The sequence below is a fragment of the Leptodactylus fuscus genome, chromosome 4, assembly GCF_031893055.1.
Source record: "Leptodactylus fuscus isolate aLepFus1 chromosome 4, aLepFus1.hap2, whole genome shotgun sequence".
NCBI lineage: Eukaryota > Metazoa > Chordata > Amphibia > Anura > Leptodactylidae > Leptodactylus > Leptodactylus fuscus.
In genome coordinates, this window is record NC_134268.1 from 34,816,035 (window position 1) to 34,842,663 (window position 26,629).

At 43.2% G+C, this 26,629-nt stretch overlaps 1 protein-coding gene across 1 annotated transcript in view; it reads left to right on the forward strand.

The window, feature by feature from the left end:
- The window catches only part of LAPTM4B (lysosomal protein transmembrane 4 beta), a 67,044-nt gene that overhangs the window by 34,592 nt on the left and 5,823 nt on the right, over nucleotides 1-26,629 (forward strand). Inside the window, exons 4-6 of the mRNA XM_075270341.1 lie at nucleotides 58-180; nucleotides 18,008-18,106; nucleotides 22,844-22,939. Of these exons, the coding sequence (XP_075126442.1) occupies nucleotides 58-180; nucleotides 18,008-18,106; nucleotides 22,844-22,939 (318 nt within the window). The remainder of the gene's footprint in view (nucleotides 1-57; nucleotides 181-18,007; nucleotides 18,107-22,843; nucleotides 22,940-26,629) is intronic.

Consider the following 26,629-nt stretch of genomic DNA (forward strand, 5'->3'; position numbering starts at 1 on the left):
CTCAAATTCAATGTAAATGTATCAGATATGAATGGCTTTCCCTTTTATTCCCTATAGCAACACGCAGCTTGGATTATCCCATTCTTTTGCTACCAAATATTCGACTTTGCTCTCAATTCCTTGGTTGCCGTCAGTGTGCTCGTCTATCCGAACACAATTCAAGAATACCTGCGACAACTGGTAACTATGTCACTTTCTGTATTCTGTCCTTCCTGATAAGGGGCTGCTGTACGTCACCGTAAGATTTCCCTCTGTATGTAGTATACTGTATATATAGATATAATATGTATACTGTAGTATAGAATAGAGTATAGACACCGAGATCTGGGTGAAATCTGAAGCGCACCTATCCTTCTGATTTACTTATATCAGTAGTATCTGGATAGAAGAATCTTTAGGATGAAGTGTCATCTATTTTCCATAAACACAGTTTTTCATGGCTGCCTAAATCAGACTAAGGGTAGTATTGGATGCGCCAGTGGGTCCAGGGTCTAACAGGGGGACAACACTGTTTGATTCAGGTGACACTAACCTATCTATCTGCAGGGCTGGGGTGATATGCTGGTTCTGGTGACACTAACCTATCTATCTGCAGGGCTGGGGTGATATGCTGGTCCTGGTGACAGTAACCTATCTATCTGCAGGGCTGGGGTGATATGCTGGTTCTGGTGACACTAACCTATCTATCTGCGGGGATGGGGTGATATGCTGGTTCTGGTGACACTAACCTATCTATCTGCAGTCCTGGGGTGATATGCTGGTTCTGGTGACACTAACCTATCTATCTGCAGGACTGGGGTGATATGCTGGGTCTGATGATACTAACTTATCTATCTGCAGGGCTGGGGTGATATTCTGGTTCTGGTGACACTAACCTATCTATCTGCAGGGCTGGGGTGATATGCTGGTTCTGGTGACACTAACCTATCTATCTGCAGGGCTGGGGTGATATGCTGGCTCTGGTGACAGTAACCTATCTATCTGCAGGGCTGGGGTGATATGCTGGTTCTGGTGACCCTAACCTATCTATCTGCAGTCCTGGGGTGATATGCTGGTTCTGGTGACACTAACCTATCTATCTGCAGTCCTGGGGTGATATGCTGGTTCTGGTGACACTAACCTATCTATCTGCAGGGCTGGGGTGATATGCTGGTTCTGGTGACACTAACCTATCTATCTGCAGGGCTGGGGTGATATGCTGGTTCTGGTGACACTAACCTATCTATCTGCAGGACTAGGGTGATATACTGGTTCTGGTGACACTAACCTATCTATCTGCAGTCCTGGGGTGATATGCTGGTTCTGGTGACAGTAACCTATCTATCTGCAGGGCTGGGGTGATATGCTGGTTCTGGTGACCCTAACCTATCTATCTGCAGGGCTGGGGTGATATGCTGGCTCTGGTGACAGTAACCTATCTATCTGCAGGGCTGGGGTGATATGCTGGTTCTGGTGACCCTAACCTATCTATCTGCAGGGCTGGGGTGATATGCTGAGTTCTGGTGACAATAACCTATCTATCTGCAGGGCTGGGGTGATATGCTGGGTCTGGTGACACTAACCTATCTATCTGCAGGACTAGGGTGATATACTGGTTCTGGTGACACTAACCTATCTATCTGCAGTCCTGGGGTGATATGCTGGGTCTGGTGACACTAACCTATCTATCTGCAGGGCTGGGGTGATATGCTGGTTCTGGTGACACTAACCTATCTATCTGCAGGGCTGGGGTGATATGCTGGTTCTGGTGACCCTAACCTATCTATCTGCAGGGCTGGGGTGATATGCTGGTTCTGGTGACAGTAACCTATCTATCTGCAGGGCTGGGGTGATATGCAGGTTCTGGTGACAGTAACCTATCTATCTGCAGGGCTGGGGTGATATGCTGGTTCTGGTGACACTAACCTATCTATCTGCAGGGCTGGGGTGATATGCCGCGACCCCCTTTATTTTTTTCTGCAGTCCGGATGCTTCTATATACCATTTGGGGGACAATACATTAGTGTCGGTGACCTTTCTGGTCATGCATCATGTGATCGGATGTACAGACAGTCACTTAACCTTGAAACACATCTCCATGACATGACTCGCGGGCTGAAAGTGGTTCTCTGTCTCAATGACCATGACAAATGTGAAAGTTTTGCGGTTTAACAGAGCTGCAAGAATCTGATTTTATTGCTATTTTTGTAATGAGTTTTGTTTAATTCATTTACACATGGATCTCGGCCAACATCCTTTTCTGCAGTATCGGGATGACATAAATTGTGTTGGATCAGGTTTGGATGTCTTGCCAAGCAGGGCTTTTAATATCTCCTTGCAAACGCCCAGTCCCTCGCTGTTTCGTATAGACATGGTGGCAAAGAATGACTTTTGTGGTGCCGAAGCAGAGTCACGTGTCATCAGGCGTTATCCAGCTGTTATTTATTTAACCCCTTCTCTACCCTTTGATAGTATGTAGTAGTTACTGGAAGCTGCCATACAGTTATAGTGCAGTGACAGGGGTCTGACACCTGGTACCTTCACTGATCAGCTGTTTTTGGCATCTATAACACGGAGAATGGAGCAGGAAGCAGACAGCTCTGTTCTTTGTGTAGTGGCTAAACAGAGTCACTACAGCTTAGGTCTCATTCAAGTTAATTGGAGCTGATCTACAGTCACCTGGTCTGGGCACTACACAGAGAACAGCGCTGTCTGCTTCCTGCTCCATTCTCTGTGTAGCAGCTGATGCTCTTATTCATATCTGTTTTTTTTGTTTAGCTCAGACTCATTTCACTTACATGGGGAGGAGACACAATGCCAGATACAACCCATGGACAAAAAAATTACTTCTTTTCCTTATCTTATACAAACCTATATCTTTTCAGTCCAGGACGCACATCTATAAGCCTAGAGAATGTATATAAGGAGCTACTCTCTCTATGAGATGCTGGCACGGCCAATTTTTTCCTTGGGAATTGAATAATGCTTTTCCCTATGGTGGTGTTGAAGAAGAAATCAACTCTTGCTGTTAAGACCCCCAAAGGTACAATGATACTTTAGTAGTTTATCGTCATGGACCCTTCTAGATAAAATGTATTGGATCCCTTTAAAGGGATCCTATCATTGCATACTCTTTTTTTTTGGCTAACACATTCCTCCTCTACCTTTAGATGCCTTCTCTGTGCTGCCGTTTGGTAAAAATCTGGGGGGGGTTTGGTATGCAAATGAGTTCTCTCGCAGCACTGGGGGCATTCCCCAGTGCTCAAACAGCACTAAGGGTGTGCCTAATACTGCGAGAGAACTCTCCAGTGATGCCTCTATCTTCTTTTGGAATGGCCTCTCCCTGTGTCTTCTTCCGTCCTGGCTTTCAATCTTCTAGGGCTCGGGCAGAGCTGACTGCGCATGCCCAGGCCACAAGAAAATGTCTGCTTACACCAGCTTAATGTGTAAGCGGCCATTTTCTTGTGGCCTGGGCCTGCACAGTCGGCTCTGTCCGAGGCCAAGAAGATTGAAAGCCAGGATGGAAGAAGACACAGGGAGAGGCCGTTCTAGAAGAAGATAGAGGTGTCACTGGAGAGTTCTCTTGCAGCATTGGGGACACCCTTAGTGCTGTTTGAGCGCTGGGGACTGCCCACAGTGCTGCGAGAGTACTCATTTGCATACCAAAGAAAACCCGAATTTCTACCGAACGGTGGTGTGGAGAAGACATCTAAAGGTAGGAGAAGAATACCCTTTCTTAAGGCTATCCCTACGTGTTAGTCAGAAAAAAAGGGTATCCAATGATAGGATCCCTTTAAACCTACTTGCCAACTCTCCCGAAACATCCAGGTGTTTCCTCCCCCAGGTGCGTCGGAGTGTGCTGTGTCTCTCAGAGGCCACCTTACAAAATTTAGCAAGTTTGTCTTTAAGTGTTATATACACAACTAATAATCTTGTTCAAATTCTCATTTATTTATTGTGATAATGTAGAGCCATACTTTCTAAGACAAAGGGGTTCAGTGCTTGGTTCAGGGGGGTCACTATGGTGGATGCAGTAGCAGCATGGCCTCAGTGCCAATGGCGTTATTTAGGACAATCCCAATATCATTGTCCCAGTCCATTAAACTGACCATTTTCAGACACAGATTAGGGCAGAGATTTTTCGCATCAGCCCATTGTACAGAGCTGCTGTACACGTTGTGGTCTAAGTATGGCGTCATTTGTTCAGAATCTCTATTCGGGAATGCTGAACACAGATGTTCAAACCTACTCACAAGAACATGCAGAACTAGTTATTACTGATCCAACAATAATACTATCATTTTTTTTTTTTATAGCCTTGGATACGGCTTGATTCCCACCGTGGGTACTTAAAATGGACAAATAGTTCATGCGACCCCTCCATCATCCAAATTAATGACTTCAGACCCCGGACTTAGACCTCCATAGGTAGTCAAAATTGACTTAGACAGCAAAATAAATTTAGACCCCAATTAAATTTACTTCTCAAGTCAGACCCTAACTAAAAACAAATCCCAAGTATAAATTCAGACCATAAACCAGACCTCAAAATATATGAAAACCCAAGAATTTCCAATGTATATAATCCCCAGACCAGACCCCAAATTGTTTTTAGACCTCAAACTAAACCACCCAGGTACTTCCGTCTACTTGGTCCTACGACTGCACACAATTATTATTCAGGTCTAAGATTAGATAGTCTAAATATACACCAGAATTATCACACCGTCTGATACTGGATGATACATTTAGTGGATCTTTAGACTGTCTGCTCTAAGTGCATACCATACATTTTAAGGCTAAATTTTGGAGTAATTTTGCTGCACATTGATCCATGCTAAGTCATGCTGCCTTTTGCTAAGGTTTATCCCCTTTCTCAAGCCATGCCTCCTTCCTCTAAGCATTACCCCTTTCCTCTAAGTCATGAGTCCTTCCTATAAGCCATGTCCCCTTTCTCCAAGTCTTTCCTCTTCATCTAAACCTTGCCTTCTTCCTCTAAGCCTTGCCTCCTTTTTCTAAGGCCCGGTTCACATCTGCGTTTGCCGCTCCATATGGAAATACCATTCCCCTCTCCACATGAAAAGCACTTCATGCAGCAGTTTTCTCTATGGATTTTTCACCCTTTCGGGTGGAAACTGAACAGAAACCATGCGGGCCCCATTATAGTCTATGGGGTCCTTGAGCTTCCTAAGGTGACCGCTTTATTATGTGGATTAGGTTTCGGTTTGGGGGTCCCCAAGTGGACCCGGCAACCAGAAACCCATGCGCAGATATGAGCCTAGCTGAAGCCATGCCCCTTCCTCTAAGCCTTACCCCCCCCCCTTCCTCTAGGCCTTGCCTCCTTTCTCAAAGCCATATTCCCTTCATCTAAGCCATGTCCCCATCCTCTAAACCTTGCCTCTTCGCGTCCGCCTTTCTGCTACTGATTCTGCTCGCTGCTACCTCCTGTCCCACAAATTGCCTCAGCCTTGTAGTGCGCAGGAGAAAAATTTCAAAATCCTTACCCGATGGTACCGCTGCCCAACCCTCTTGCATAAATTCTACCTTAAGATCTCTGACCTTTGTTGGCGCTGTGGAGCTGCGGAGGGTACCTTTTTTCACATTTGGTGGGATTGTGAGGGGATTCGGTCCTTCTGGACTTCTGTGTTTTCCCTGTATGAGGTCTGCGCAGCTCCCTGACCCCATCTCCCCAGGCGGCTCTTCTTTCTCTTGTTCCGGGCAAGCTCTCAAGGGTGAAGGGTGATCTCTTGTGTCACTTTCTCACAGTTGCCAGGACAGTTATTCCTTGCCATTGGCGTAGCCCTATGACCCCCTCCCTTTTGGAGTTGCTCCAGGAGTTCCTTCTTATTCGTAGAATGGAGGGACTGGTCGCCGAGGATTCTCCTGACCCTTCCAGGTTCGAACCCCCTCTGGCGGCTGTGGGTTGTGTTTCAGCAGATGTCGGAGTTTTCCTCTCTGTTCAGTTGACTGTTTGGCCTGGCTCTGCCCCTACCCCCTCTCCATGTTGAGTTGCTTGTTGTGTTTCTTTGTTTCTCATGTGTGTTGTCTGTTTAGTCTGCTTCCCTTCACCTTTGCACCTGTTTGGGGCTACACCCCTGATTATGGTTTGCTTTATTTTGTTTTCCTGTATTTGTTCTCCTTACCTGGGGTATTCCCCTGGTGCCTACTATGTCTCATGGCCCTGCGCTGCCTTATTGTTGGTTGTTGAGGCATAAAGCCCTTCTTTTTATTTTGTTTTATTGGTTCTTGTTTCTTGTTAAAATTTAAAACCTCACTAAAATTCCTCTGAGCCTTACCACCTGATCGGTTAAAGTGAAAAGGTGCCTAAATAATATAATGGTAGTGCTTGGCATGTACGCCAGTTTTTGGCTAGAGATTGTGCGAGAATTCTGGTACATTTTGGTTAGTAAAATTCCCCAATGTGTTAATAGTTTGGTAGAAGAAGAAAGTGATTGTCAGTAGAGATGAGCGAACACTGTTTGGATCAGCCGATCCGAACAGCACGCTCCCATAGAAATGAATGGAAGCACCTGTGACGCTGACTTTGCCAGCAGCCGGCCGACGTCAGAGGTGCTTCCATTCATTTCTATGGAGCATGCTGTTCGGATCGGCTGATCCAAACAGTGTTCGCTCATCTCTAATTGTCAGTCTTGGCAGCCAGTTGAATCACCTCGTTGTTCTAGAAGTCCACAAGGTGTCGCTCACTATATAGACCTGATCCGTGTGTTCATTTCTTTGTGCCAAGTCATATAGAACAAATACTGTGTAAACAAATTAACAAATTAATATTTAATCCTTGGCGGTGGCCCCTGGTGTCAGAACAAACAGGGCCCCGCTATAACATGAAGTATATACAGATCTAAAACAGATGTAACAAATTGGAATTCCTTTACAAGTGCTAATATGTAAATGTTTTCTCAGCTGATCCTCGTATTACAATGTTGGGCGCCATCCTACAGTAAGATCGTCTCTGCGCTACGGTTTATGTTTAGATGACATCATTGGGTCACATGACCAGGGTGTGACTGAGACATACTGTACTTTGGCCGCATAAAACAGCAAAATCCTGGCCCATTTTCTCCTCTGATTGACCGAAGAACCTCCAAGGTATTTGAGCAGACGTCCATAGGAAGGATGAGCAGGAAAAAAGCGAAGACTGTGAAAGTGCTTTCCTCGCCAGCTGTTCCTTTCTGATGATGTTCCTGCTTTGCTAATGAATTGCTCTCCCAAGTCTTCGAAAGAGCATCTGCAGATTGTGGCGGCAAGTAGGCGTACATAATTGCAATAGATAGTCTGAGCCGTCGCAGTAATGCGATCCTCTTGGCTGTCCTTCCGATACTACACTAAAGTGCTGGCGCGGGTCTGAGCAGCAATAACATAATTGTAGCCCAGATATTACTGCTTAGCTTGCACAGTTACAGAGGAAACACCATAGACCAAGAAAAAACGGAAATCATATTGTGGGATTTGTCATTCTTTTACTCTGACACATAGAATTCTGAAGTCAAAAAATATCTTAGGGTAAATTGTGTTTCATGAATATCTTAGGTTCGGGGGACGTTGCCAAGATGAATGACCCTCGAGACTCCTTTGCACCTTTGCTTTAGCTGAATACTTATATACAATGGATATTTATTCAATTTGCAGACAATTTAATGGCTGGATTTTTCATACGGTAGTCATGGTGACAAATTTTAAGGTTTCCTTCCAGCGGCGATAGTGTAAGATTGTGTTGTCATAGACATCAGAATAGTCTATATAAATGGAGCAGACAGATGGATTGTAAGTCGTCACTTACTGGCGTCTATTGTACATACTAAAGCCATTAACTGTCTAGTAAGGAGACTAGGAGTTTCCTTATAGTAATGAAAGCACTGGCGTAACTATAGGGTAATGATGGCTAACTACACAGTCCAGTCACATTAATGGGACCACCTGTCACTATCCAGAATAACCCCCTTTGGCAGAGCGGACCGCTGCGAGACGTGCAGGAAGAGAGGGGATGTTGTGATGATGTCACTGGGATGTTGAGCCATGCCAACTCCAGTGCCGTGGTCAGCTGCGCTAGGTTATGCGGATGAGCATCCATGGCGCGAACAACCCGATCGAGGTGGTCCCACAGATTCTCAATTGGGTTCAAATTCGGGGAATTTGCTGGCCAAGGGAGTACGGTAAACTCATCCTGGTGCTCCTCCAACCACACACGTACACTGCGAGCTTTATGACACGTCGCATTGTCCTGCTGGTAGATGCCATCATCCTGAGGAAAAACATTTCACATGTAGGGGTGAACATGGTCCGCAAGGATAGATGCATACTTGTGCTGATCCATCGTGCGTTCCACAATGATGAGTGCACCCAGATGGCTGATAACACGTGCCTTCTGCCATTGGTTATTTAACATTGATGTCAGAAGTAGGCGCTGGTCAAATTAATATGACTGGACTGTGTATTTGAGCTTTGTGTGTCAAAATTTGTAAAAAAAAAAAAAAAACTAGATTAACTCGGTATCTGGCCCCATTTTATGGCCTCCACACAGTATATGGCACCCTTTTTTACACACAACACACAGCATATGATCCCGTATGTATGGCCCCCACAGAGTATAAGACTCCTTTATGAAAGCCCACCCACACTATATGACCCCCCACACACACACACAGACTAGTGTGTTTTTACACACCTGTTCACACTCCAGTCTTGGCCACCCTCTGCTGCCTCTAGTGTCCTGGCGTTCTTCAGTTTTGTGACGTAAGTATAGCACCACCTAGAGGAGGCAGCCAAGAGCAGCCAGGATAGCAGCATGGAGAGGTGAGTAAAAATTATGCTATACTGCAATAGCACAATTAGTAGCTTCCAATTTTAAAAAAAATGGTGTGCCCATGCAGCTGTCATTTGGTTCAGACAATGTCTGTCACCAAAAATGTCTTAGCATGTCACACTTGATACCCATGTGATAGCTTCGTCATCACTCCTATAGGGTTTGCAAGAAGCCATGGGGTCCCAATGGTCGCCCTCAACACACTAAGGCTGGATAAACTACTTTGATCCGCTTTCTGATATTTTTTTGATGGCTGCCAATTTGTCCGTTATAAAATGTATGACCCCTTACATCTGGTGCACTGGAGTGAGAAGATTTATGATACATAGTAGAGATGAGCGAATACCGTTCGATCGAGTAGGTATTCGATCGAATATCAGGGTATTCGACATATTCGATTTTGATCGAATACCACGCGGTATACGCAGTAAAAATTCATATTCCCTCCCACCTTTCCCTGGCACAAGACAGAATGGAATATATCTATGGACAGACTTCCTTAGTAACAAGAGTGAAGAGAAAATTAGCTAGAAGGGAGACACCTAGTGGTAGTCATTTTAGACAGGTTTACCAGCACATATTTAATTAAAGTACATCACGTCTTGGCCCAGAGTCACATGTTCTATGAAATGACACTGAGTTGTCTGACCATTTAAATAAATATATTGTAGGACTTTTTTTTAAATTAAAAACATAAGTGGCCATTGTATTGAACATCTTTAGGACATAGTGACTGTCAATTTTTGTTCTTTTAATCTTCTTTAAATGAATTTCTACAATCTGGCATTACTCAATAATGTTATTGTCTCGAATTGTAATGGCGGTAATGTCGCAGTGTTCTCTTCACGTAATTGCTACACCTGACAAAGCTCCTTCTCTAATGGATTTATCCATGTTTTTATTAGCAGAATTAATCATCTTTGTCTGCCTTCTGCTTATTGTCATATAATTCCATATCACAAGAGCTCTTGTGTTTCCCCCTGGTTGCACAAATTCATAGACAAGCGAATGAGTTACTGATTTGCCATGGGTACTTAAAGACCCTTATTAACAAGCAGCGCACGGATGCTTAGGATGCATTTACATGTTCAGGTTTCTGCGTACAGTTTTTGAAGCCAAAACCAAAAGTGGAATCAAAAAAAGATGTCATGTTATAATTTCTTTACTATTCTCAGATCCACACCTGGTTTTGACTTCAAAAACTGCAGACAGGAACCTGAACATGTAAATTCATCCTGCGCTGCTTGTTAATAAGGGTCTTTAAGTCCCTATGGAAATCAGCAGCTCAGTCCAGTTACTAAGTGTATTTGTACCCAATAGACTTTATATTTGAAAGTCAATAAAAACACTAAATTAACATACAAATTTTTCCTCTTAAAGGTATTACCATGATCATGAATATATTAAGATCTGTGCACAATTAATAAACATTTCACAAATGTAAATAATAACAAATGTTAATGTAAATCAATTTTCTTGATTGGATACCGGTAGTTAGGACCATAAATGCAGGAAGTTTCTATGGTCTGGCAAGGGGTGTGACGAGCAAACATTAGGGCCCCATAGCAAACACTGTAATGGGGCCCCACTCTATCAAGACACCATTAATCAGCAAATTGAGAAGTTGAAAAGTGTACGATTGTTTTGGTCTTCTTTATGCATAGGGATAACACAACATATTGATTTTATAATACGGATAATACACACAGTGATGTCACAGTACAGAGATAATATACACAGTGATGTCACAGTACAGGGATAATACACACAGTGATGTCACAGTACATGGATAATATACACAGTGATGTCACAGTACAGGGATAATACACACAGTGATGTCACAGTACAGGGATAATATACACAGTGATGTCACAGTACAGGGATAATATACACAGTGATGTCATAGTACAGGGATAATACACACAGTGATGTCAAAGTACATGGATAATACACATTGATGTCACAGTACAGAGATAATACACACAGTGATGTCACAGTACAGAGATAATACACACAGTGATGTCACAGTACAGAGATAATACACACAGTGATGTCACAGTACAGGGATAATACACACAGTGATGTCACCGTACAGAGATAATACACACAGTGATGTCACAGTACAGAGATAATACACACAGTGATGTCACAGTACAGGGATAATACACACAGTGATGTCACAGTACAGGGATAATACACACAGTGATGTCACCGTACAGAGATAATACACACAGTGATGTCACAGTACAGAGATAATACACACAGTGATGTCACAGTACAGGGATAATACACACAGTGATGTCACAGTACAGGGATAATACACACAGTGATGTCACAGTACAGAGATAATACACACAGTGATGTCACAGTACAGGGATAATACACACAGTGATGTCACAGTACAGAGATAATACACACAGTGATGTCACAGTACAGGGATAATACACACAGTGATGTCACAGTACAGGGATAATACACACAGTGATGTCACAGTACAGGGATAATACACACAGTGATGTCACAGTACAGAGATAATACACACAGTGATGTCACAGTACAGGGATAATACACACAGTGATGTCACAGTACAGGGATAATACACACAGTGATGTCACAGTACAGGGATAATACACAGTGATGTCACAGTACAGGGATAATACACACAGTGATGTCACAGTACAGGGATAATACACACAGTGATGTCGCAGTACAAGGATAATACACACAGTGATGTCACAGTACAGGGATAATACACACAGTGATGTCACAGTACAGGGATAATACACACAGTGATGTCACAGTACAGAGATAATACACACAGTGATGTCACAGTACAGGGATAATACACACAGTGATGTCACAGTACAGGGATAATACACACAGTGATGTCACAGTACAGGGATAATACACACAGTGATGTCACAGTACAGAGATAATACACACAGTGATGTCACAGTACAGGGATAATACACACAGTGATGTCACAGTACAGGGATAATACACACAGTGATGTCGCAGTACAAGGATAATACACACAGTGATGTCACAGTACAGAGATAATACACACAGTGATGTCACAGTACAGAGATAATACACACAGTGATGTCACAGTACAGAGATAATACACACAGTGATGTCACAGTACAGGGATAATACACACAGTGATGTCACAGTACAGAGATAATACACACAGTGATGTCACAGTACAGAGATAATACACACAGTGATGTCACAGTACAGGGATAATACACACAGTGATGTCACAGTACAGGGATAATACACACAGTGATGTCACAGTACAGGGATAATACACAGTGATGTCACAGTACAGGGATAATACACACAGTGATGTCACAGTACAGAGATAATACACACAGTGATGTCACAGTACAGGGATAATACACACAGTGATGTCACAGTACAGGGATAATACACAGTGATGTCACAGTACAGGGATAATACACACAGTGATGTCACAGTACAGGGATAATACACAGTGATGTCACAGTACAGGGATAATACACACAGTGATGTCACAGTACAGGGATAATACACACAGTGATGTCACAGTACAGGGATAATATACACAGTGATGTCACAGTACAGGGATAATACACACAGTGATGTCACAGTACAGGGATAATACACACAGTGATGTCACAGTACAGAGATAATACACACAGTGATGTCACAGTACAGGGATAATACACACAGTGATGTCACAGTACAGAGATAATACACACAGTGATGTCACAGTACAGGGATAATACACACAGTGATGTCACAGTACAGGGATAATACACACAGTGATGTCACAGTACAGGGATAATTCACACAGTGATGTCACAGTACAGGGATAATACACACAGTGATGTCACAGTACAGGGATAATACACACAGTGATGTCACAGTACAGAGATAATACACAGTGATGTCACAGTACAGGGATAATACACAGTGATGTCACAGTACAGGGATAATACACAGTGATGTCACAGTACAGGGATAATACACACAGTGATGTCACAGTACAGGGATAATACACAGTGATGTCACAGTACAGGGATAATACACACAGTGATGTCACAGTACAGGGATAATACACACAGTGATGTCACAGTACAGGGATAATACACACAGTGATGTCACAGTACAGGGATAATACACAGTGATGTCACAGTACAGGGATAATACACACAGTGATGTCACAGTACAGGGATAATACACACAGTGATGTCACAGTACAGGGATAATACACACTGATTTCACAGTACAGGGATAATACACACAGTGATGTCACTGTACAGAGATAATACACACAGTGATGTCACAGTACAGGGATAATACACACAGTGATGTCACAGTACAGGGATAATACACAGTGATGTCACAGTACAGGGATAATACACACAGTGATGTCACAGTACAGGGATAATACACACAGTGATGTCACAGTACAGGGATAATACACACAGTGATGTCACAGTACAGGGATAATACACACAGTGATGTCACAGTACAGGGATAATACACACCGTGACGTCACAGTACAGGGATAATACACACAGTGATGTCACAGTACAGGGATAATACACACAGTGATGTCACAGTACAGGGATAATACACACAGTGATGTCACAGTACAGAGATAATACACACAGTGATGTCACAGTACAGGGATAATACACACAGTGATGTCACAGTACAGGGATAATACGCACAGTGATGTCACAGTACAGGGATAATACACACAGTGATGTCACAGTACAGAGATAATACACACAGTGATGTCACAGTATAGGGATAATACACACAGTGATGTCACATTACAGGGATAATACACACAGTGATGTCACAGTACAGGGATAATACACACAGTGATGTCACAGTACAGGGATAATACACACAGTGATGTCACAGTACAGGGATAATACACACAGTGATGTCACAGTACAGGGATAATACACAGTGATGTCACAGTACAGGGATAATACACAAAGTGATGTCACAGTACAGGGATAATACACACAGTGATGTCACAGTACAGAGATAATACACACAGTGATGTCACAATACAGGGATAATACACACAGTGATGTCACAGTACAGAGATAATACATACAGTGTTGTCACCGTACAGAGATAATACACACAGTGATGTCATAGTACAGGGATAATACACACAGTGATGTCACAGTACAGGGATAATACACACAGTGATGTCACAGTACAGAGATAATACACACAGTGATGTCACAGTACAGGGATAATACACACAGTGATGTCACAGTACAGGGATAATACACACAGTGATGTCACAGTACAGGATAATACACACAGTGATGTCACAGTACAGGGATAATACACACAGTGATGTCACAGTACAGGATAATACACACAGTGATGTCACAGTACAGGGATAATACACACAGTGATGTCACAGTACAGGGATAATACACATAGTGATGTCACAGCACAGGGATAATACACACAGTGATGTCACAGTACAGAGATAATACACACAGTGATGTCACAGTACAGGGATAATACACACAGTGATGTCACAGTACAGAGATAACACACACAGTGATGTCACAGTACAGGGATAATACACACAGTGATGTCACAGTACAGGGATAATACACACAGTGATGTCACAGTACAGAGATAATACACACAGTGATGTCACAGTACAGAGATAATACACACAGTGATGTCACAGTACAGGGATAATACACACAGTGATGTCACAGTACAGGATAATACACACAGTGATGTCACAGTACAGGGATAATACACACAGTGATGTCACAGTACAGGATAATACACACAGTGATGTCACAGTACAGGGATAATACACACAGTGATGTCACAGTACAGGATAATACACACAGTGATGTCACAGTACAGGGATAATACACACAGTGATGTCACAGTACAGGGATAATACACACAGTTATGTCACAGTACAGGGATAATACACACAGTGATGTCACAGTACAGGATAATACACACAGTGATGTCACAGTACAGGGATAATACACACAGTGATGTCACAGTACAGAGATAATACACACAGTGATGTCACAGTACAGGGATAATACACACAGTGATGTCACAGTACAGGGATAATACACACAGTGATGTCACAGTACAGGGATAATACACACAGTGATGTCACAGTACAGAGATAATACACACAGTGATGTCACAGTGCAAGGATCCATAATCCATATACATGTAAAACATTTTTCCAGATTGAATAGTCTATGAATATCGATATCACTTAGGGATCAATCATTTTCTAATACAATGGAGTAGAATAGAAATCTACATTAGTCAGGAGCTGCCGCCATAGAAGTATTGTATAACTCATGCCAGAAAACTGGTGCAAGTTATAATAAATATGTCAGGCTCGCACTCTGGCTACATTGGCGCTGCACAGGGTTTGTTCACCTCTTTGGTACAAGAAAGGTCCTTGTACCAAAAACATTATCACAAATCTGTGCAGAAAATTGGCGTAGATGTGTTGATAAATTGGCCCTTATAGGTGTCATACATACGAGACGCTGCTCAGCTTTCACATTTTTGACAGTGACCATCCATCATCCTCTTTACTATTATGGGTATTTCGCCAAATTTTATACTGTATTACGATCAAGTTTCTTTACGTTTTATGCCAATTGCTGTGTTCGGAGTTTTTGTGCATTAGTAAAATGTCAGCTGATACCATGGAGCCAGCCTGGCCTGTATATATGCAGAAGAATAACTGGAGTCTGTATTTTATAAGTCACTCATTCATTGTCTGCTTGGCCGCGTCTCTCTTGAGTAAAGGCCAAAAACTGACATCATTCTCTGTGGGTGCGCTGACTACAATATAATCGCTCATATTGGGCTAATACAGAAGTGTGCTCTTAGCTGTGAGACTGGGGCACTATAGCAGGGGTATCTACATGGTGCACCCAAAGAGTTCAAGCAATAGGTGCAAAGAGGTTTAGAATGAGCTGGTTAGGAAGGGGGCGCCACAACTCTGTCTATCAGTTACTGACTATACAAGCCACGCTAGTGATCTGTTGATCACCACAAGTCCGGCTCCCTTGGCTAAATATAATAATGCATGCTAGCCCATAGCCATTATCAGAGTATGATAATTATTCATGGGTGTCCAAAGTGGGGCATAATACTGTGTGCAGGGGCCACTATGGGGGATAATACTGTGTGTAGGGGCCACTATGGGGTATAATACTGTGTGTAGGGGCCACTATGGGAGATAATACTGTGTGCAGGGGCCACTATGGGAGATAATACTGTGTGCAGGGGCCACTATGGGGCATAATACTGTATGCAGGGGCAACTATGGGGGATAATACTGTGTGCAGGGGACACTATGGGGAATAATACTGTGTGCAGGGGACACTATGGAGCATAATACTGTGTGCAGGGGCCACTATGGGGCATAATACTGTATGCAGGGGCAACTATGGGGGATAATACTGTGTGCAGGGGACACTATGGGGAATAATACTGTGTGCAGGGGACACTATGGGGCATAATACTGTGTGCAGGGGCCACTATGGGGCATAATACTGTGTGCAGGGGACACTATGGGGAATAATACTGTGTGCAGGGGACACTATGGGGCATAATACTGTGTGCAGGGGACACTATGGGGAATAATACTGTGTGCAGGGGCCACTATGGGGAATAATACTGTGTGCAGGGGCCACTATGGGGAATAATACTGTGTGCAGGGGCCACTATGAGGCATAATACTGTACATAGGGGCCACTATGGGGGTAATACTGTGTGCAGGGACCACTATGAGGCATAATATTGTGTGCAGGGTCCACTATGGGGGATATTAGTGTGTGCAGGGGCCACTATGGGGCATAATACTGTGTGCAGGGGCCACTATGAGGCATAATACTGTACATAGGGGCCGCTATGGGGGTAATACTGTGTGCAGGGACCACTATGGGGCATAATACTGTGTGCAGGGACCACTATGAGGCATAATATTGTGTGCAGGGTCCACTATGGGGGATAATAGTGTGTGCAGGGGCCACTATGGGGCATAATACTGTGTGCAGGGGCCACTATGAGGGATAATACTGTGTGCAGGGGCCACTCTGAGGGATAATACTGTACATAGGGGCCGCTATGGGGGTAATACTGTGTGCAGGGACCACTATGGGACATAATACTGTGTGCAGGGACCACTAGGGGGGATAATACTGTGTGCAGGGGCCACTATGGGGAATAATACTGTACATAGGGGCCACTATGGGGAACAATACTGTGTGCAGGGGCCACTATGAGGTATAATACTGTACATAGGGGCCACTATGGGGGTAATACTGTGTGCAGGGACCACTATGGGACATAATACTGTGTGCAGGGATCACTAGGGGGGATAATACTGTGTGCAGGGGCCACTATGGGGAATAATACTGTACATAGGGGCCACTATGGGGAATAATACTGTGTGCAGGGGCCACTATGGGGAATAATACTGTACATAGGGGCCACTATGGGGAATAATACTGTGTGCAGGGGCCACTATGGGGGATAATACTGTGTGCAGGGGCCACTATGGGGAATAATACTGTGTGCAGGGGCCACTATGGGGAATAATACTGTACATAGGGGCCACTATGGGGGATAATACTGTACATAGGGGCCACTATGCCGCATAATGGTGTGTGTAGAAATGCGGGAGGGTGGGGGTCATCGGTCAGGGTCTTAGAGGGGGGTGGGGGGAGAGAGTTCACACTAAAATTTTACTCAATTTAAGCACTATGTACACTTGACTATATTTCTATTCTAGTGTGTTTTCTGAGACAAGGTACTAGCTGGAGTACTAAGGAGCTTGCCATGTCTTGTAAGGAGTTCCTTTCTTCTTAATGTTACCAGCAGTGTCTTTGTCTTGCTGACAGGTCCACTATAAGACGTCAGCCCTGAATGTCTCTATAGAGCGCAGCTCATGAGGCTTGAAAGCTTTCCTTTCACTTAAATGTAATAAAAGTGAACCTGTCCCATAACTCAGCTTTCCCGTATGTAATTCTGGCCTCTAGCCGCCCTTTACAGCATTAATGTGAAGGATCTCAGCTGGAAGCCATCTTCTCTGCGAGGACGCCTGACACGTGCAATTTATTACTGAGTATTTTCTGATGGACCAGCATTAACTGCATTGTGTTTATCTTCCAGCCATCCAATTTTCCGTACAAGGAGGAGATCCTTGCGGTGAATCCCACATGTCTTGTTGTGATCATTCTCTTCTTTATTAGTGTCATCCTGGCTTTTAAGGTAAGTGCTGTGATGTCTGGGCTGTGTTATACAGGCGAGCTGGGCTATGTTATATGGGGGGGGGGGTTGTGTTATACAGGGGAGCTATGTTATACGGACGGGCTGTGTTATAACGGGGTGCTGTACTATACAGGTGGGCTGTGTTATACGGGGGGGGCTGTATTATATAGGTGGGCTGTGTTATACAGGGGGGCTGTATTATATAGGTGGGCTGTGTTATGCAGAAGAATTGTGTTATACAGGGGAGCTATGTTATACAGATGGGCTGTGTTATACCGGGGTGCTGTGTTATACAGATGGGCTGTATTATAGTGGGGGCTGTGTTATACAGGTGGGCTGTATTATAGTGGGGGCTGTGTTATACCGGGGTACTGTGTTATACAGATTGGCTGTACTATAGTGGGGGTTGTGTTATATAGACAGGCTGTGTTATACGGGGAGATGTGTTATACAGGTGGGCTGTATTATAGTGGGGGCTGTGTTATATAGACAGGCTGTGTTATACAGGGGAGATGTGTTATACAGGGGAGATGTGTTATACAGGGGGGCTGTGTTATACAGGTGGGCTGTGTTATACCGGGGTACTGTGTTATACAGATTGGCTGTATTATAGTGGGGGCTGTGTTATATAGACAGGCTGTGTTATACAGGGAGGCTGTGTTATACAGGGAAGATGTGTTATACAGGTGGGCTGTTATAAACGCAGAGATTTTTTTTATTATAAAAGAACCAGAAGTTGTAGGTTAGTCAGTAAGGGAACCGTAGGTGTATGGAGAGGGTGGGCAGGAGAATATATGGAGAATGTATGGGGGACTTATGTGCCCCGTTCTCTGGATCTCTGACGTTTATTTCCTGTGTCTGTAATGGAAGATCTCCTGTAAGTTGAAGGTGGATGGATGGGCTTTAATTCCTCATCCTGCTCTCACCTGAATATAAGTGAATATACTTGTGCCTAGTCTATGTAATGTTCTGTGAGTTAAATACATGAGCAATAATTACACAACTCTATTTAGTACTATGAGTCTGGGGTCTGGGCTGTGTTACTTTCACAAATGAATAGTGCAGGTGAATATGAGACACTTTGTACTATATCTTAGTAAAGAAAAATGCTTTTTTCTCCATTTATCAGACTAAGATTTTGCACAGAAGTCTCATTCAGAGTGGGTGACGTAAAAAACAGATCCCATTGACTTGTATGGGTGCTGGCATACGTGCGCTCCCCATTGAAATCAATGGGAGGCTTTTTTACCTATTGCTTTCAATGTGATACGCGCGTATGCCGGCACTCATTCAAGTCAGAGATCTGTTTTTTACGCTGCTCACTCTGAACGAGTTTTACGTTCAGAATAAGCGAGCGTAAACTCCGTGTGCAGGCTCCCTATCACTGTAAAGAATGTTGCAATAAAGCCCAGTTACTATCTGGCTGCAGCCTCCTCCCCCTTCCTCTCTCCATAGGCTTCTGTGTGCGAGGCTGGATAGAGATACAGGTGCTACTAGAGATATAAGTCTGAAGGGAAAGGGGGGGTTAAAGAACCTGATAAGTGGAGAAGGAAGCATTATTCTTTAATAAGATATATTCCAAACTTTCTTATATGTACTATCCATTTGTGACAAGTTGATTTACAATAGACTTTAAAAAACATTCAGACAGAAATTTTTATGTTCTGACCTGGTAAAAAGGCACATGGCATAAGTTGTACAGCAAATGGAGGTGTTTGTAAGTTATCCACTTCCTTTTGGTCCTTAGCTGTGTCATGTGACGAGTTATAAGACTCTCTAAGATTAGGGGATAATAACACTCCTTAGGGAGTGCGCACCTTTACAGGCATATGGAGACTTACAAGCCTTTGTCGCTCCACTGGGGGATTATGGGAAAAATATGCAAATCTGTTTTCCAAGATGTAAATAGGAAAACAGTGCCTCTGCTTGATGCCCTCTAAGGACAGGCCCCTTAAACATCATACACGACTTTTTCAACAAGCCTTAATGCTATGATGCGAGATTTAGCTAAAATAGTATTTCTATTCCAAAAGGAACAGATTCCCAGCTGTGGACAGCGCTGTCTCGTTCTGTTGAATCTCTTCAGCACAGCGTAGGGATACTAGTTTGGCAGAGTCTGAGACTATAGACCTGGATCAGGGGATAATAACACTCCTTAGGGAGTGTGCAGCTATAAATGCGTATGGAGACTTACAAGCCTTTTTCGCTCAACAAGCAGAGGCACTGTTTTCCTATTTACATCTTGGAAAACACATTTGCATATTTTTCCCATAATCCCTCAGTGGAGAGAAAAAGGCTTTTAAATCTCCATACGCCTGTAAAGGTGTGCACTCCCTACCCTAAGGAGTGTTTTTATCCCCTGATCCTGGTCTATAGTCTTTCACTCTGTCATACTAGTATCCCTATGGGAAGAATATGCAAATCTGTCTTCCATGATGTAATTAGGAAGTCAGGTGCCTCAGTATTGCAAACCAATAGAGGGCGCTCAATGGAATGTGCAAGTCTGTCTTCCCTGATATAATTAGGAAGAAAGGATTTCAGTGAAAATAGCCCATTAAAGGCTGCTCCCTTTAACATCATGCTCGACCTTCCAAGAGGCCTTTGCTTTGCAATGATGCTGGGATTATTACCAGGTATAGTCTCTCAACCGAGGACGGCCGTTTCGATGTTATTGCATCTCGTCAGCTCGATGTAGAGAAGACTATAACCTGGTAGAGGTGAGAGGCTTAGACAGGGTAAGGGGGGTATCGTCACTCCTTGGGGAGAGACCACCATATAGGTGTGTGGAGACTTATTAAGCCCTTTATACTAGTATCTCTACACTGTGCTGAAGAGATCCAACAGATCAAAACAGTGCTGTCCACTGCTGGGAAACTGATCCTTTTGGCTAAACCTCGCATCATAGTATTAAGGCTTGTTGAAAAAGTCATGCATGATATTTAAGGGGGCTGCCCCTAGAGGGCAGAAAGCAGAGGCATTGTTTTACTATTTACATCTTGGAAAACAGATTTGCATATTTTTCCCAAGACTCTCTATCTGATACAGAGCCTTATGTGCGGACAGGAAGTCATTTTCTCTCTCCATTCCTATGAGAGCCTCAGTGTTCGGGGGTGACTATGGAGAACACAGTTATGTTCCTCTCGCCTAAGTTATGGACGCTGCTTACATTTAGAACCGTCATTTAGTTTGTTTCTATGGAAGTTTGGATACAGTCCTGAAGTTATACATCTGTTCAGCAACACTTGTATAAACACTATTATGGCACAATTCTTGACTTGGCACTCTCTTTATGAGGCTCTCACACTAATCTCACCGTGCTATGGCTCCATTAGCTTTTCTATCACATACATTTGGAAAATAATTCCCATGATGACTCCGGCCTCTCTCTGTAATGTTCAGAACTATAGTTGGACTTGTGAAGGCAAACCATAACTAAATGAAGATTTGTATGAAACATCTGCAGCTTTTTCTCACTTTTGAATTGGATATACCATAAAAGTTTGATCAGTTGCCTGGACCCCATTCCCGAAAGAGAAGTGGCTGGAGTCACACGGCCATGTGCAATTCCTGGACTGAACCCAAACTCCAATGGTGCTATCAGTCCCTGGGTCTAGTCCCATAATAACATACAGAAAATAGAATAGAAAAAAATCTGCTATCAGATAATAAAAACAGATTCTCAGCTTTCACATGGTGTCAGGATTGCAGTTCTTTCTATATTAGTTCCAGAGATATCACCAGTTTACATCGCATTCAGGATTGGTTATATCTCTGTAAGTAACACAGGCAGAACTGTGATCTTGGTGTCATATGAAAGCTAAGAACCTTATATTTCATATGACGGCATTGTTCTTTGTTGTCTATTACCCGAGCTATAACTGTTTGATGTGACTCTTCCCACCATCATAGAAGAGCCCGTATACCCCTAATCCCGTGAGCCACAATGTATAGATAAAAGCAGAGAAGAATACAAGAAGACACAGAAGTCAATTTCAGTACAGGATTTCACAGAAAAGAGGCAAAATTTGTTAATAAAGTATATTACAATATTTATTAATGTGACGAATGATGCCAGAAAATCTAAAGTTATTCGAAGGTTTAGGACCAGTTCACATCGGTATTCCGTTCGGGGAGTCCATTGAATGGAATACCAAACACATTAAAAAGCGGTGAACAATGAAAGCACACAGACCCCATAGACTATAAAGGGGTCCATGTGTTTTCCGTACGAATCATGCGGAGAGTAGAATAATTCTTGAAGTACTTTTGTCTCTGTATGACTCATGCGGATACTGCATGGAAAACACACGGACCCCATTATAGTCTATGGGGTCTGTGTACTTTCATTGCTCCCCACTTTTTATTGTGCTTGGTTTTCCATTTAGTGAGTCCACTTGGGGACGCGGATGTGAACCAGATCTAAGATAGGTCTTAAAATTTCCACTTCTTCCAGGTTTGCTAATATTTGTAGTGTTGGTTTCTATTGGTAACCTTTCATCTTTCTGGGCGTAGTGCACTTAGGTGTAAGGGGGTTATGAGTGATGACTCCGACCTGGTGCGGATGCTGTGACCTCAGGATGGGTTTGGATCTCATTGTATACAAAGGAAGCAGAATATTAGTACATTAGTATATTAGTATTGTTCCTTTGTAGATGTCGCCAATTGGGTAAGAATGTCACATGTAGCAATGAACTGCATCATGTACATAAAATGAATGAGACCTGTGTTTCTCCCTAGGCTTACTTGATCAGCTGTGTGTGGAACTGCTATCGGTACATCAACAACCGCAACTCCTCGGATGTCCTCGTCTACGTAACCACCAATGATACCACAGTGAGTCCATGTTCTCTTTTCTACAGAATTTCCTAAGATGTATACTGAAGATCAAGATCCATGTAAATTTTATTTAAACCCTCAAGATTTACATGTAATAATATTTTTATTTATGTGGCACCAACATATTCTGCAGCAGTTTACAATCAGAATATATAGTGGTAATGGTAGAGTCAGTGTCGGACTGGACCATCAGAGTACTGAGGATCCTCTGGTGACTCGGGCTCTAATACAGTAATAGGCCAGCAGAGGACAACCAAAGGTTACTGTGCTCTATTTCCTAAGGGTTGTTGGAGGGGTGTCCTCTGGAATTATTTACCTGGTGAGCCCAGGATGGGGGTCACACAGCGATTTTGGCTATGACACTGGTTGCACAACCAAAGATTGCCATGTCACCCTGCAGCATTGCAAGCAATGTAAGTGAATGGGTTCACATTGCAACTCAGTGCTTATTTTTTTGCAGCGGTAGTGACTACCTGAAGTGTGACCCTATTCACTTACATGACTTTTGGATATTAGACGGACCCTCACTTTACTATGTCATCTAACTAAACAAGGACCCAGAAGGTCAGGTAAGTAAGTATAACACTCAAATGGAAAAAATCCAAAGACACGTCATTGAAATGGGAAAATACAAAATCATTTTATTTGAAAAACACTAATGAAGATTAAAAACACCAAGGCACAATGAGGACAATAAACACAACCATATGAAAGACCTGTAGTAGCACAGCCACCATTCAGAGGTCATCCCTGGAAAAATTGATGATAGTACAACAATAATGTGACAAAAGATGGGAAGACCACTATAGTGCACTATCAAAGTGCTGATAGCATGACAAAATGCAATCAAAATGACACAAACATGGATGCCAAAATGCATGCACGACCCACACAGCAAAAATGGTAATAAAGATAGCAGTATTTCATGTACTCTGTATAAAAACAGTCATGCAAATCTATATAGTAACAGGCAATGTAGGGTCGGATGCTAACAATGCCAGCATGAGAATAAATGCGGCATACAGACCAAGCTGTTATCCTACCCTGTTTCCCCGAAAATAAGCCATCCCCCGAAAGTAAGACATAGCAGATTTTTTGTTGAATTGCCTAATATAAGGCACGCCCCGAAAGTAAGACATCCCCCAATAATAATAATCTTTCTGCGCAAAGATTGTATTAAGAAAAACATTGCAGCCGGTGTGCGATGTTCCATGTGCTGACGCCGCTGCGATACGTTGTATCTACTGTTCCTGCTGCTGTAGGATAAGCTAGGAGATGCCCACTGTGCATACCCTAAGCATCGTATGCGTTGGGGGGGGGGGGGGTCCACTCTCCCAGCTCATCCTACAGCAGCAGGAACATTGGATACAACATACTGTATCACAGCAGCAGCAGCAGCCGGCTTTCCTGTACACACGGAGCACCGCACACAGCGTTCAGCCGGCTGCAATGTTTTTCTTCATACAGTCTTTGCACAGCAAGCACATCTAAGTGTAGCGCAGTGGTGGCAGCAGCACACACAAAAAAAAAAAATAAGACATCCCCTGAAAATAAGACATAGCATATCTTTAGAACCAAAATTTAATATAAGACACTGTCTTATATTCGGGGAAACACGGTATGTGTGCAACTACTGAAGCAAACTAGCTAACAGATCAAAGTGAATAGGAATTAGCATGACGGCTTACCCATGATGTGACAAGTGAAAGTGTTCACGGTGGTCTAGTGAACGCAGGTCGGACCCACCCCCTGATGAAGGCATTCACGTTCCGAAATGCGCGTCGGGTCCAACCTACGTCCTCTTTAAAAGGTTTCTCCGTGATAAATCAAAAACTCACTGGGCTTGGGGTAAAATAAAAAAGTAATATCCCTAGTCCTCGGTTGGGGCAGTGCATTCTATCCCCTCCATGGATTGCTGGTGCCAGAAGTGCAAAGGGTGAAGTGGTCAGTTACTGTATTAGGCCCAGCAATCACCTGACACTCTGCACTTCCAGCCCCGGAAATCTAAAGAAAATGGGGAAGACCCGCCAAAATTGAGGACCGGGGTAGATTAGTACCATAAAAATAACCATATGTACAAGGGTTGTCATGGATGTGTGCAAAACAGAAGGAGCACCGGAGACAAATGAGTATGGTTTTTTATGTTAAACCTGCCCTGGGCCCCTCCAGAGTTTGCCATGCTCTTGGACAACCCCTTTAACTATTAACATACAATATCTGATGGAATATGCTACAATTTTTCTTATGTGGACTCCATATATCAAATGCATAAATAGCCCCATTGATGTGCTTGGTGGCCATTACTGGGATCCATCCGGGACATAACAGAGGTTGTACTTTATCTGGAACTCCTATTTGTATTCCAAACATGGGCCGGATTTTCAGTTGCTGCTCAGTAGAAATATCTTGCAAATGACAAGTGAAGTGCAGGAAAGTGATCTAATTTTAGCGGAATATGACATCATCACGAAGCTTCTCAGCGAACGTCTTCCATCTAATCAGAGTTCTGTATAACTGGATGCTCATGGCCTGCCTGCAAATTAAACACTGTGTATTTTCCATCAAGCACAAATGCATTATTCAGAAGTGGATTCAATTTCATTAATGTGACAGAGCGTTCCTCGGAGAGAAGCCCTCTGCGGAATCATTAGCCCTTTGTATGTAGACGCTGTATAGCACTGCTCGGCTCAGTCTCTGTGTCATATTATTCTGGCCCCGCTCTTGTCTCATTAGTTTTCCTCAATATCTCTTTATTATTATCTTAATTATTTTGTATTCTTAGTGTAATAGAACATCTTGTTAGTATAATAATCACAATTAATGAGCGTTACTCCTTTCATATGGGAACCATGATCTTTGCAGGTCTGGCTCGCAACATTCCAGGTATACAGTTGATTTTGACTGCAAAAGGCGTAGGTCACCAGATATCATAGTCCACCAGACGTTATAGTTCATCAAATGTTGTATTCTATCAGATGTCATAGTCCAACAGATGTTGTAGTCCACCAGACATTGTAGTCCACCAGATGTTGTATTCTATCAGATATCATAGTCCAACAGATGTTGTAGTCCATCAGACATTGTAGTCCAGCAGATGTTGTAGTCCAGCAGATGTCATAGTCCACCAGACGTTGTAGTCCAACAGATGTTGCAGTCTATCAGATGTCATAGTCCTCCAGACATTGTAGTCCACCAGATGTTGTAGTCTATCAGATGTCATAGTCCACCAGACATTGTAGTCCACCAGATGTTGTAGTCTATCAGATGTCATAGTCCATCAGACATTGTAGTCCAGCAGATCTTGTAGTCTATCAGATGTCATAGTCCACCAGACATTGTAGTCCACCAGATGTTGTAGTCTATCAGATGTCATAGTCCACCAGACATTGTAGTCCACCAGATGTTGTAGTCTATCAGATGTCATAATCCACCAGATGTTGTAGTCCATCAGACATTGTAGTCCAGCAGTTGTTGTAGTCTATCAGATGTCATAGTCCACCAAACATTGTAGTCCACTAGATGTTGTAGTCTATCAGATGTCATAATCCACCAGATGTTGTAGTCCACCAGATGTTATAGTCCATCAGACATTGTAGTCTAGCAGATGTTGTAGTCTATCAGATGTCAAAGTCCACCAGACGTTGTAGTCCACCAGATGTTGTAGTCCATCAGATGTTGTAGTCTATC